Genomic DNA, 14,174 nt, shown 5'->3' on the forward strand with positions numbered 1-14,174 from the left:
AAACAATGCTATTTGTATTGTTGTTGGCAAAACTTCTGTTTTACTTTATATTCCAGGCACCGGGCACAGACAGGCTTCATGTTCAGCACAAGCACACCCTGGTAAAATTACAGCCACTTGCTCCCTTCCCCGGCTGCTTATAATAAGATGCCTCCGGCTGCTGTTTGCTTTGAGTAATTGCCGAGGTTCTGGGTAATTGAAGTTGTAGAAGTGGCCATCTCATCTACACCGGTACGGCGCTCCCACATGGTGGACAGAGGCCTCCGCTCACACGGCACACATTGAACCTGTCCAGACAAAGGATGGAAAGTGCAGATGTGTGACTTTTATAATTAAAGACTCCTTTATGATGATGTCATGAGAAGAAACATCTCATTCTTCAGGAGGAGGAAAAGGGAAAGAAGCGGAAGGAGTAGAATGGGCTGTGGAAATATCAAAAATTAATTTGGATGATTCTAATAAATTATATTCTAGGAATGGGTGTTACTAATATTGAATCAGAATACCAATTTAGGTCCAAACCATGAACTATGATTGGTGACTCCAGCTTAGCTGCATTGTCTGTTGGAGTCTGAGAACGTGAACACCATGTCTATACAGGACACTCATTTAAAAACACACCAGACCATGTTTTTGGAATTGTCTTATGTTGGGATACTCACACAGACATCTGGACCCGAGCAGACACAGGGCAGCAGCGGACTCCATACAACTGTTCGGTACAGGCCTGGAGAGGTGTTGTGCCCTGAACACAAAGCCGGAAGGTGGGCAGTCTCTCTGTGACCGTCCTACACGTGCTACAGTACTCTTCCTCTTTCTATTGTATGTGCTAGGACACTCTTTTGGCACATGCTGGGTGCATATAGGGGGGACATCTTGGAGGTATACATAGGGAATAGTCTAGATGTATCTCTCAGTTATGTACAAAAATGAAATGTGAACACAGCCCAAACCTTGCCTGCTCTTCTTTCTCCTTGGTGGGTGGGAAGAAACCGGAGTACCCAGAGGAAACCCACGCCAACGTGGGGAGAACATACAAACTCCATATGCAGATGTTGTCCTTGGCTGGATTTGAACCTGGGACCCCAGCGCTGCAAGAGACCAGTGCTAACCATAGACAGGCCTCGTCTTTCTGAGACAACCCCTTTAACCGATTAAAGGATTTGTCCACAAACAGCTACAATGCTATAAAATAACAAAAGGAGTAATACACCCACCTTACCACTCCACTGACAACGCTTCCCGATTCCATGAACTCCAGGGTGGACTTGACATCTTCGCCGGAGCTGGGTGTACAAAATATCGATGGGGGACCCGGGTATTGTTTTTGTTATTTTATAGAATTGCATGCTGTTCTTAAAGAAATGTTATAGCGCTAGAGAACCCCTTTAATTATTATGAAAAATAGATTTCCGCACATCACTGGCGATCAATTATTGGAACGCTCATCGCCGCTTTATGTTAACATGCGAAGATGGTACCAAAAATAAACTCTGGCTTCTGTACTTTATGAGGGGCTCTCAATGACCGTCCATTACTGTATAAGTAATGCCAACTGGATGGGAACGATTTGATGCAGGCCTGACCAGTTTAGGAGCGGTCCATCATTTGACCCTTTTCACACACAGATTTTAGCGCTACGATCCGATATTTTCAGTTGAACAATTGTGAATAATGGTTCCCATAAATCCAGCCTCAGAAATGGCTTTCTTTCCAGATACGCACCAAGTCTAATGAGCTCTCTCGTCACAGTCCCGGTGTCTGACAAAGGCAGGAATCATGAGTAACCACGGACGTATGTGCTGGCTATTTAATGGATGCACTCTAATGTTGCTGTGTATACGGATATTTATCTCCTAAATGTTAGTCCTATTAATCACTTGGCGACGCGCAAGGCCGATAGATTTCTAAGTGTAAATAAGCTCTGCAGATTATTTAACCATGTGCATCTTCTCTCTATATTAAAAGGCCAGGGACGCCAAGAAGACAAGTACCAGACCAAGCTAAACGTTCGGAAAACAGGAGCAAATCCCTGCACCAATTAGGCAGAAATCTTTGTTTTAAGGATTCTGCAGAGTCAAGGTCTCACCCAGGATTTTACTATGGATGGCCTATCCTCAGAAAAAAAGCAGTAGCCAGCGCTGTCCACTAAAAAAGTGGATGGAGCTGTGTAGTTCCAGCTCCAGGGCTACTCCGAAATAGCTGATGGCGGGGGTGCAGGTTGTCGAACCCCCGCCAATCAGATAACTATAGACTATCCTGAGGTTTGGCCATCAACAGTAAAATCCTGGACAGCCCTGTTAGTTAATGTTCATTAAGAAAAAAGACGATTATTATATTTTTTTTTAAACTAACTCCTCCATTGATCTGATCCTATTTTATATCATATTGCAATTACAACTGAGGCATATAAGGAACTCAGGTGGTCAGCAATGTCCTCCTCCTCACTGTCCGGTGTCTGTAAGAAGCAGGAGCCTCCCCCCGCAGCACTCTTTGTAAAGCTAACGTGCCTGCTGGGATTTCATGCTGCCCAAACCATAGACGCCATGAATCTTCTATATGACTAACGCTAAAGGGGGTGTGCACAAACAGGCCGGGGTTTTTGGCAAGCAACCAACATCCCCCAATTTGTCGAGACCTGTATAAGAAAGATTAGTGACTTGCTTCTTGTTCCTTCTCCTTCAGGCCTGCAATGCTCCGGTGGGCTCCCTTGATGTGAACATCTGGTTTGACATTCCCGCAGCCAAATACTGAGCGCGGTGGAGACTGGATCCCCTTATGTCATGACAAATGGTCACATGACACAAGAAGAGCCGGTCACCGCTCTGGCAAATAATTGGCTGCAGCGATGTCAAACCAGATGTTTACATCGAGGGAGCCCACCGGAGCATTGCAGGCCTGAAGGAGAAGGAACAGAGGCCAGCGCCAGGAAGCAGGTCCGGATGAATGGGTAGGGGTTTGCCAACCCCCCCGCCCCAACAAATCCTTGCACAACCCCTTTAAATGCTGACAATTTGACATTGACCTTCATAGGAAGGAGGATATCTTTGCTTGAATGAAGAGAAGAAGCATCAATTGTGAAAAAAATAAAAATAAAATAAAAAAAACGTAGTAGCAAAGAATCGGAGAAGACCAAAACAGACATGATAATGGACTCCTGTTGGCCAAGGGCAAAGGTGGCACTGTGTTATTTCTCCCCCAGTAAAATGTAATCAAGAGAAACCATGTAATGTGTAACCCCAATAGAATATGCATGAATAAAAACAAAAAAAGTCTCAATATGCGCACGGGAGATGTCGCAGCGCAGAATCTGCGCTACAAGGAGGAGAGCAGTATGCCGGGAGACGAGAAGGGCAGACATAGCACGGGCTTATAGGAGCGCGGGCCGGTTGGCGGCAGAAGCAGCGTTTGGAGCTTGGGCACGGTAAACCTTCAGCTTTAACCTGACAGCATGTGAAATGTGGAATAATCTGCAGCTAATTCACAGGCAGTCAGTGCGTTTCTGCTTCACTGCTGCCCTGTCATGACTCTCCAGCAGCAGCTGCCTCCGTCCCGCCGTGAATGCTCTGCTATTCCAACTGGGGATAAGAAGCTTATTTTAGGAGGCCCCAGGAGACTCGTTTTCTTGCTCACCGACAGCAATGAAATGGTAATTTTTAATAGAGGCCTGCAAGACTAAGGACAAGTAAATATATGTATTTCCCCCTTTCAGTCAGCAGTAAAAAGGGTCTTTATACGCTCAAGAGCCCACGAGAGACGTCTGTGCGGGAAGACAATGACCGCCTTAACCACTTAGCTGCTGGTGGCTCAACGTTCCCGATAACAAGATGATGCCGCCACCGAGACTTAAGGTGGAGAGGGAGGGCTTTGCTGGTGCACTGCTGGGCTTACATCCATCAAATAATTCAACTTTTCATTTAATTTTCAAAAAGATAAAACTAATTTTCAGTCACCTTTTTTTCCCCCCCGGCAGAATATCTCTTGACCACTCTCCCGTACAACGAGAACTAGAGATGGACAGCAGTCTCTTGGGGGCCACCCTCACTGGTCCCACAAAGCAGGGTCACTGAATTTTGAGGCTTACTCCAGGAACATTTACAGCTAAGCTTTATATTTTCCATTCTTTTGATAAATAACTCAACCATTCCCTAACAGATATTAGACAGCTACTCTTTTCCATGGTTACGACCACCCTGCAATCCAGCAGCTGTGGTCGTGCTTGCACACAATAGAAAAAGCACTAGCCTATGTGAGCGCCAGGTCCTAGCCACCAGAGAGCACTTATTCCTACAGTGTGAAAACACAGCCACCGCTAATGGACTGCAGGGTGGTCGTAACCATGGAAACTAGCAGTGTATAATGTAATGGGAAAATTAATGCAGCCAGCAAAGGAGGCAATATGGACAATCACAATACATTAGTAAGTGCCTGGTATTAACTTTCTCTACATGATAAATGCCATTTGTTGAAGTCACACAACCCCTTTAAGCCTTCAAGGGAAAAATAAAAGTGCAATTAATTCAGCCCCTGAGGCACAGATATGAATGGTGTCAGAAGGTGAGAAAAGCTATTCCTTCCAGTTTCTTAGTATGATGCATTTAGAGAAGCAGGGGTCAAAAACACTCCCCAATGGTGGAACCGAGGAGAGGCAAGTATACTATAAAAGAACGGTTACCTGTATCGGGAGCCATTCACTAAGTTGACTGCTCCAGGTAAAGGTGTGGACATAACTACCGTCTCTCTGCTCCGACTTTCAGGATTTGGCAGAGTTCTGGATTAAAAAAACAAAATAATAAAACCATAAAGAAAGTTTACATTTATAGCAAGCATCAATAATTGCATTACCAGAAGCATAAGGAACGCAGCAGGCAAAAGTCAACAGATTTCTTCTGCTCCTCAGACTTCTTCTGAACTCCATTCAAGAGATCTACTAACATCTCCAGTCTTCTAATCCCTTTCCCCAGGAGAAAATGGGGAAAGAGCTAAATGACCACTTAAATTTTGTAGAAGAGGGCATATATTTTGGGTATAACTCAAAGATTAAGGGGCCATTGAACATCCAGTCCGGAATAGTTGGAAATCTCCACCATAATACACTCATGAGCAGGTGTCCTGCTGCTGGGGCCTCGGTTGTGATCTGCTGGGAGAACCCTCAGTAATTGTACAATTCCAAGCATTACTGAGCTGTCCATGTAATCCACAGCAAAAGATGCTCAGGGTCGCCAATCACTACCCCAGCTAATTGACATACGGACTGAGGACCTCTCCCTCCGACAAACCAACATTTTTTATTTGTCCAAATCCCTCAGTCCTGCAGGCTCAGAGAGCGGCAACTATAGGAGTCTACATCGGGATACTAAAGTACTCTGTGATTTGGAACAATACCAAGTCTGACTGAGGACACTGCAATTGAGATAAACTTGAAGACGGCATGATGTCATCAGAATTGCTAGGAGAACAGCCTCAAACCTTGGGCCTGTCATGTTAGGCTATCAGCCTTCAAATTAGCAAATCTTAAAAAATAAAATAAAAAGTTAGCAAATATAATTTCAACATACAATAACTTTTTAATCTAGTTGAGCATACTGTATACTGATGGACAGACCTGACAACTATGGCTAGTTTAGGTGCGGATTATATTGTTGTACATAGGAGGCAGTACTATAGTAGTTATATTCTTGTACATAGGAGGCAGTATTATAGTAGTTATAGTCTTGTACATAGGAGGTAGTATTATAGTAGTTATATTCTTGTACATTGGAGCCGTATTATAGTAGTTATATTCCTGTACATAGGAGGCAGTACTATAGTAGTTATATTCTTGTACATAGGAGGCAGTATTATAGTAGTTATATTCTTGTACATAGGAGCAGTATTATAGTAGTTATATTCTTGTACATAGGAGGCAGTATTATATAGCAGTTATATTCCTGTACATAGGAGGCAGTATTATAGTAGTTATATTCTTGTACATAGGAGGCAGTATTATAGCAGTTATATTCTTGTACATCGGAGCAGTATTATAGCAGTTATATTCTTGTACATCGGAGCAGTATTATAGCAGTTATATTCTTGTACATCGGAGCAGTATTATAGCAGTTATATTCTTGTACATAGGAGGCAGTATTATAGCAGTTATATTCTTGTACATAGGAGCAGTATTATAATAGTTATATTCTTGTACATAGGAGCAGTATTATAGTAGTTATATTCTTGTACATAGGAGGCAGTATTATATAGCAGTTATATTCTTGTACATAGGAGGCAGTATTATAGTAGTTATATTATTGTACATAGGAGCAGCATTATAGTAGTTATATTCTTGTACATAGGAGCAGTATTATAGTAGTTATATTCTTGTACATAGGAGGCAGCATTATAGTAGTTATATTATTGTACATAGGAGCAGCATTATAGTAGTTATATTCTTGTGCAAAGGAGCAGTATTATAGTAGTTATATTCTTGTACATAGGAGGCGGTATTATAGTAGTTATATTGTTGTACATAGGAGGCGGTACTATAGTAGTTATATTCTTGTACATAGGAGGCAGTATTATAGTAGTTATATTCTTGTACATAGGAGGCAGTATTATAGTAGTTATATTCCTGTACATAGGAGGCAGTATTATAGCAGTTATATTCTTGTACATAGGAGGCAGTATTATAGCAGTTATATTCTTGTACATAGGAGGCAGTATTATAGCAGTTATATTCTTGTACATCGGAGCAGTATTATAGCAGTTATATTCTTGTACATCGGAGCAGTATTATAGCAGTTATATTCTTGTACATAGGAGGCAGTATTATAGCAGTTATATTCTTGTACATAGGAGCAGTATTATAGTAGTTATATTCTTGTACATAGGAGGCGTATTATAGTAGTTATATTCTTGTACATAGGAGCAGTATTATAGTAGTTATATTCTTGTACATAGGAGCAGTATTATAGTAGTTATATTCTTGTACATAGGAGGCAGTATTATTGTAGTTATATTCTTGTACATAGGAGCAGTATTATAATAGTTATATTCTTGTACATAGGAGGCAGTATTATAGTAGTTATATTCTTGTATATAGGAGCAGTATTATAGTAGTTATATTCTTGTATATAGGAGCAGTATTATAGTAGTTATATTCCTGTACATAGGAGGCAGTATTATAGTAGTTATATTCTTGTACATAGGAGGCAGTATTATAGCAGTTATATTCTTGTACATAGGAGGCAGTATTATAGCAGTTATATTCTTGTACATAGGAGGCAGTATTATAGTAGTTATATTCCTGTACATAGGAGGCAGTATTATAGCAGTTATATTCTTGTACATAGGAGGCAGTATTATAGTAGTTATATTCCTGTACATAGGAGGCAGTATTATAGCAGTTATATTCTTGTACATAGGGGCAGTATTATAGTAGTTATATTCTTGTACATAGGAGGCAGTATTATAGTATTTATATTCTTGTACATATGGGCAGTATTATAGCAGTAAGAGGACTGAAACGTTGCTACTTCTGGGAGCACTGCAGTATTTTTTCTATTTTTATAGTTTGTGGATGTTGCTCATGCGCTATATATATATCACACACACAATTTACTAAAAACATCTCAAATGTATTACTGGTGTATATATACTTTACTGTATGCTCTGCTCTTTTTATTGATGGCATATACATCTGACGAGGTTTAATTGGAGAAGGCCTCACCAAAATAAGCTTAGGCAACTTAAGGTTTCCTATGACTTTTTATAGTATTACAGAACATTTTGTACAGGTCCAGCAAACAAAAGAAATGATGGACAGGAGTTTTAAGACTCTCTGGTTCACCAATCCCCAAGACAGTCCAAGGCACAGAAGTGGCACAGACACGCTGCACATTTCACTGAGAACCTTTAAATGGAACGAGGTGCTGCACCGAAGACCTGGTAATGCAGCCGTAACGATTATGACAACGAGTCGGTGAAGGGAACGCATGAAATGACAGCAGATGGAGTGGACATCTGAGCAGACAAAACTTTGCTTTAACTTTTTATCTTGATCTTTACTGCTGATGCAGAATATATAAAGGCGACCTCACCCAAAATGCAATGTCGTTCTATCTCTATGAAGCATGTTCACATTTTACAGATCATATATAGAATAATCTGCATAAAAAGGTTGAGTTGCTTTCTAATAGATTAAAGGGGTTGTTTGACACTTTGATACTCACGGCCTATCCTCATGATAGGTCATCAATATCTAATCGTTGGTGGTCCGTCTCCTGGGATGACCAGCTCTCTGGAGAGGTCATGGCTCCTCACAGCTTACCGAGCACATTGTATAGTGGCTGTCCTTGGTAATGTAATTCTGGGCCATTCAATTCAATGACTGATGTAGACGATGTCACTGGCCTAGAAAGAGGCCGCAGACCTCACTGTTATATCATACTCCAGAGCTGCACTCAATATTCTGCTGGTGTTATATTACTTATCCTGTACTGATCCTGAGTTACAAACTGTATTATAATCCATATGGATATCAGAGACTGTCACCTTATATAGGGCTAGTTACGTGTAGTGCATCGTGCGGGATAACAGCTGTAATGTTAGATCACACCTAAGCGCTCCCCAGAAAGTACTGCTACCGAATTCTAAAGAATTGATCTGCACTCCCAGCACCCCTAACTAACAGCCGATTTTGCCCAGGGAAGTCATGGCCAGTCTGTCATTTCCTTGCGTCCGGCCTGGCTTTTCCCTTGCAGAGACGGCTTCTCATCCCGGAGTCCACGACAGGAGGCACTGTAGTGTTTAGCTCATATACTGTAACTAAAACCCTGAAATTTGTCTGGGTGACTAGGTCCTTACATGTTCTCTATCTTTGGAAATATTCTTGTGTGCATTCATTCACCAAAAGCAAGCAGAGAGTTTGAAAATGATGAGGATCTAAAACAAACAGGAGATTTCTCAAAAGTAGCATTTCATTTTGGCACATCTTGGCAGGTCTATGGGCCAGAACCTGTAACCTTCGCCAGCTCGATTCTGGTGTAGATTTCAGGTGTTACTTTGGCCAGAAAGCTGCTGCAAGTAATCTTAAATGTGTGGAGCCTGCGGGCCCAGCACCCACCTGGCCACTTTTTACAAAAGGGGCAAGCATGGCGTAAAACAGCAAAAGTCACAAATTTCTGCACAAACCCAGCTATTTTGGCAGAGGGGGCTTGATAAATCTCCCCCAAACTGTATTTTAAATCTGCAGTACTTTTCAATATTCGGTGATTAAAGGGAAACTGACTCAAGGAAATTTACTGTTAGTTCATACGCAAATGAGCAGTTAAGTGTACTGAGAGTGGAGTGCAATCGGCTCTGTGCACCCTTGCTCCTATTTCCTCTGCCAGCCCCTCCCAATCTTTCATTGACCGAGGCAGGTGAGAGGACTATGCAAGAGCCTGGCCCTGTCAATCAAGGGAAGGAATGGGTTTGCAAAGGAAGCAGGAGGTGCAAGGGTGCTGCCCTCGGTGCACATAACTACTCATTTGCATATGGATTAAAAATACTTGTTCTCCAGAATGAAGCAATGGATCGCTAAGTGAAAGCTATCATTACATTCAGCTGAGCGAATGCTACAAGGCACCGTGCCTGGTTTTCAGTGAATTTTCTGGTGAGTCAGTTTGGGTTTCCTTGCAGCTTGATAATCATAAGGTAACTTGTGTAGGTGTGATATATAGGCCACCTTGCCAAGTGAAAGAATTAGATGATCTACTAGTTGAGGAAATAGCTAAAATGACATTGAAGGGGGAAGTTATCATTATGGGAGACTTCAATCTTCCTGATGTAAACTGGAAAAACAAAATAGCTAGTTCTGCCAGGAGTACAGATATTCTAAATTCCCTACTGGGATTATCTCTACAGCAAGTAGTTGAGGAACCAACCCGGTAGGAGGCCATTTTAGATTTAGTATTCGCAAATGGGAATTTGGTATCTGATATTACTGTAGGGGAAAGCTAGGGATCTAGTGATCACCAGTCAGTGTGGTTTACTAAAAGTACAGTGACTGAGTGACACCACACAAAAACAAAAGTTTTAGATTTTAGAAAAACTGACTTTTCTAAAATTTTGATTAGTGGTATACGAGTCCCTATCAGATTGGAACAGTTTCAATGGAGTCCAGGAGAAATGGGTCTACTTAAAAGTGGCACTATTGAAGGCAACAGAAAATTGCATTAGGCTTGTTAGTAAAAGCAAAAAAAGGAAGAGACCACTGTGGTACTCAGCAGAAGTGGCCAAAATCATTAAAAATAAAAAAATGAGGATGACCGGCAAATTTATAAGATTAGGCAGAGAGAGGCCAAACAAGTTATAAGAGCTTCTAAAGCACAGGCAGAAGAGAAATTAGCTCAGTCAGTGAAAAAAGGCGATAAGACATTCTTCAGATACATAAATGAAAAAAGGAAACTAAAACTAAGTCCTCACCTGGTGGCATCCAACCGAGCTTGCTGTAATTGTTGCTGCTTCTCCAGCAGTTTGATCTCCTGCTGTGCCAAAAGCTGCTGCAGCCGCTCCTTCTCGATCTCCACCTCCAGCTTCTGCAGCAACAGCTCCTGCTTTCGCTGTTCTGAAATGCCTTTGTCTGAATCCTTCACTTTTGCTCGCTCACCATTGATTATGCCAGACATGGTGGAGCATCTGGAGACTGAGCAGTTTTCTAGAGGTCGTACTACTGACAAATCAGCGGGGATTCTTTCTATGGTATCATGTAAGCAGCAATGGGATACCGGTTGCTTTAAGGCACTGCCGCAGTAATGGCTGCAAGAGTAGTCTGTGCAATGCATGTCAGGTAGCCGTGCACCAGAGCATTTATTCTGAAGATGGTTTTCGGAAGAGCATCTATTGGGGAGGCACTGATAACCGTTTCTGGGTGCGGGGTCACTTCTGCACAATGGCTTGGTATCATGTACAATAGGGTGTAAGCTGCCACTTTCACTACTGGGTTTGTTGTTGTGCTGGCCGAGATAGGAACCGTTGAGCTCACTTGCTGTGGGTCTTTGGGTTTTAGGGACCTTTATAAGGGAATAAAAAGAAATTAAAAAAAGTCACCCATTAGGATTATATCATCAAAACATCAGCAGGAGATGCTCTGGTCATTGCATATACAGTACTACAGGACCACCAACTCTCCCGCCAGAACATGGGTTTATCCCACAAAAAGCATTACTATACAATCAACTGGGCATTTCAAATTAAGTAATACTGCAATATACATGCGATAAAAAATTGACGTTTCTTTTTTATGTACATTGCTTTCCTCTCTGGAAGTTTCCCTTGCAGTTTTTCTGTGGCAAACATTCTGGTCCACCTTCTCCTGCATTCAGTGGTGGACTGACATGCTCAGTAGCTTCCCTACTCACTCCTCTGAGTGCTGGCATAGAGATCTCACAGTGAAGCGGCCCAGGCACCTTTCATTAATTCATCCCTGCTACTGAATTCATAGAAATGTATAGCTATATCTCTCTCTAGACAATGGAGATGGACATGGGGAGGGCATTACATACCATAGTGGGGCTGACCGATTATGGCAAAAATGAAAAGAGTGATTAATTTAACATATAACCTCAATCTTCAATTATTGAACGATTAAATGGGGGTGTAGGGGTGTAGCTTGGGGGTGACTCGGGGAATCGCTTAGCATGGGGTGTTAGACAACACCAATGGTTTGATCATAATATTATATATATATATATATATATATATATATACACACACACCGTATTTTTCGCCCCATAAGACGCTTTTTTCCCCCCTCAAAAGTGTTTGGAAGTGCTCATTAGTACCGGAGGACTGGGAAGCGGTGAAGGCTCTGTACTCACCGCTTCCTGGTCCTCCAGGCTGCGCACAGCATGAGGGCGCTCTGTAACCTCACGCTGTGTGCGCCGGGTCACAGCACAGCAGACAGAGGAGGAGGAAGACAGAGCACGCTGGAGGCCAGTATCGGCGGTGTCCAGAAGCAAGAGTGGTAAGTGGGTTTTTTACTTTATTTGCTCAATGGCACTGGGGGCATCTGAAATGGCACTGGGGGCATCTGAAATGGCACTGGGGGCATCTAAAATGGCACTGGGGGCATCTAAAATGGCACTGGGGGCATCTAAAATGGCACTGGGGGCATCTGAAATGGCACTGGGGGCATCTGAAATGGCACTGGGGGCATCTGAAATGGCACTGGGGGCATCTGAAATGGCACTGGGGCATCTGAAATGGCACTGGGGCATCTGAAATGGCACTGGGGGCATCTGAAATGGCACTGGGGGCATCTGAAATGGCACTGGGGGCATCTGAAATGGCACTGGGGGATCACTGGGGCTAATAATGGGGGCTCATAACTGGCATGGGGGATCATAACTGTCATGGGGGTCTGATCTGAGGCATGGGGGTCCGATCTGAGGTCTTACTGGGGTCTTATTAACATTGGAGGTCTGATCTAAGGTCTGATTAAGGGGCTTAGTAACATTAGGGGTCTGATTGAGGCTGTTAGATGAGGTCTGATTAACATTGGGGGTCTGATTGCTGGCCTGATCTGAGATCTAATAAAAAAAAAAAAAAAATTATTGTACTACTGTAAAACCTAGGTGAGTCTTATAGGGTGGAAAAAAATAAAATAAAAAATGTATATATGTACTGCTTGTATATGACTTTACAATATTTAACCCCTTAGTGACCAGCCCGTTTTGGGCTTTACTGATCAAGCATTTCTCTTACTTTTTTCATTGTCGGCTTCCAATAGGTCCTACATTTTTATTTTTCAGTCTACGAAGCTGTATGAGTGCTTGTCTTTTGAGGGACAAGTTGTAGTTTTTAATTATACCATTTTGGGGTACACATAAAACTTTCTGATTAACCTTTATTAACTCTTTCTGGGAGGGAGATGGGTATAAAACAGCAATACTGCCACTGAGTTTTTACGTTATAAATTTTGCAACGTTCATTTTTTGGCATATATAACACTGCCATATTGTAACAATCACAGTAATGTAAAATGGTCAACCTCCAGATGTAGAAGAATGTTTCCATTCACTAACAGAGTATATTCTAAAACATTTATAAAAAAAATATGAATTCAGACCACTATAAGGAGCTCCTTATTACCTGTGTTATCATAAGGTTAACTGAAAAAAAATTATTGCGGCGTGCAGCTTCCACTAGAGGGAGCTGACTGCACTGTTTCTACAATGATCTCGATAATAACAGTATACAATAAGCTCCCTCTAGTGGTAGATAAAGGCAGATCATATAACTTTACATTTACGCAGGGGATTTGGAGATCTGTTTCAGAAGAACTGAGCTCTGGCTGGCATTTATATTAGGACAGAGTACTGCATTAAAACATAGAGAATCGCTTTAAACTTTATTTACCTAAGGCCCCCTGCACACGAACGTGTGCACCCAGTGGACGTGCTGCGGGCCGCAATGCACGAACACAGTCCGTGGGGCAGCCGCAGCGTATCGCAGACCCAATGGGTCCGCGATCCGGCCGTTCCGCAAAAAGATAGGACATGTTCTATCTTTTTGCAGAACGGAAGTACGGGATGAAACCCCACGGAAGCACTCCGTGGTGCTTTCGTAGGGTTCCGTTCCGTGCTTCCGTTCCGCATCTCCGGATTTGTGGACCCATTCAAGTGAATTGGTCCGCATCCATGATGCGGAATGCCCACGAAACGGCAACCGTGTATTGCGGATCTGCAAATGCGGTCCGCAATACGGCAACGGGAAGCACGCGTTCGTGTGCAGGGGGCCTAAGGCCTCATGCACACAACCGTGGTGTGTTTTGTGGTCTGCAAATTGCGGATCCTTAATACACGGATGGCGTCCGTGCCGTTCTGCAAATTGCGGAACGCGCACAGACAGCCTTTAATATAAATGCCTATTCTTGTCTGCAAAGCGCGGACAAGAATAGGACATGTTATATTTTTTTAGCGGGGCCACGGAACGGAGCAACGGATGCGGACAGCACACGGAGTGCTGTCCGCATCTTTTGCGGCCCCCATTGAAGTGAATTGGTCCGCATCCGAGCCGCCATAACAACGGCCGTGTGCATGAGGCCTAAGACTGGTAAAGCAAAATTGTTTCTTAAAGAATGTGATATATAGAAGATCACCTACCAAACATAACTTACCTCCTGCATCAGGCCTACAAACTATAAGGCTACCTGC

At 42.6% G+C, this 14,174-nt stretch overlaps 1 protein-coding gene across 2 annotated transcripts in view; it reads right to left on the bottom strand.

Annotated features, from left to right (window-relative positions):
- KIAA1328 (KIAA1328 ortholog) overlaps window positions 1-14,174 on the bottom strand; it is a 359,720-nt gene that overhangs the window by 228,809 nt on the left and 116,737 nt on the right. For both annotated transcript variants that reach the window (XM_040421160.1, XM_040421159.1), the window contains exons 7-8: window positions 10,444-11,030; window positions 4,676-4,771 (exon numbers count right to left, since the gene is read on the bottom strand). In XM_040421160.1, coding sequence (XP_040277094.1) covers window positions 4,676-4,771; window positions 10,444-11,030 — 683 coding nt within the window. The remainder of the gene's footprint in view (window positions 1-4,675; window positions 4,772-10,443; window positions 11,031-14,174) is intronic.

The sequence above is a fragment of the Bufo bufo genome, chromosome 2 (assembly GCF_905171765.1).
Source record: "Bufo bufo chromosome 2, aBufBuf1.1, whole genome shotgun sequence".
Taxonomy (NCBI): domain Eukaryota; kingdom Metazoa; phylum Chordata; class Amphibia; order Anura; family Bufonidae; genus Bufo; species Bufo bufo.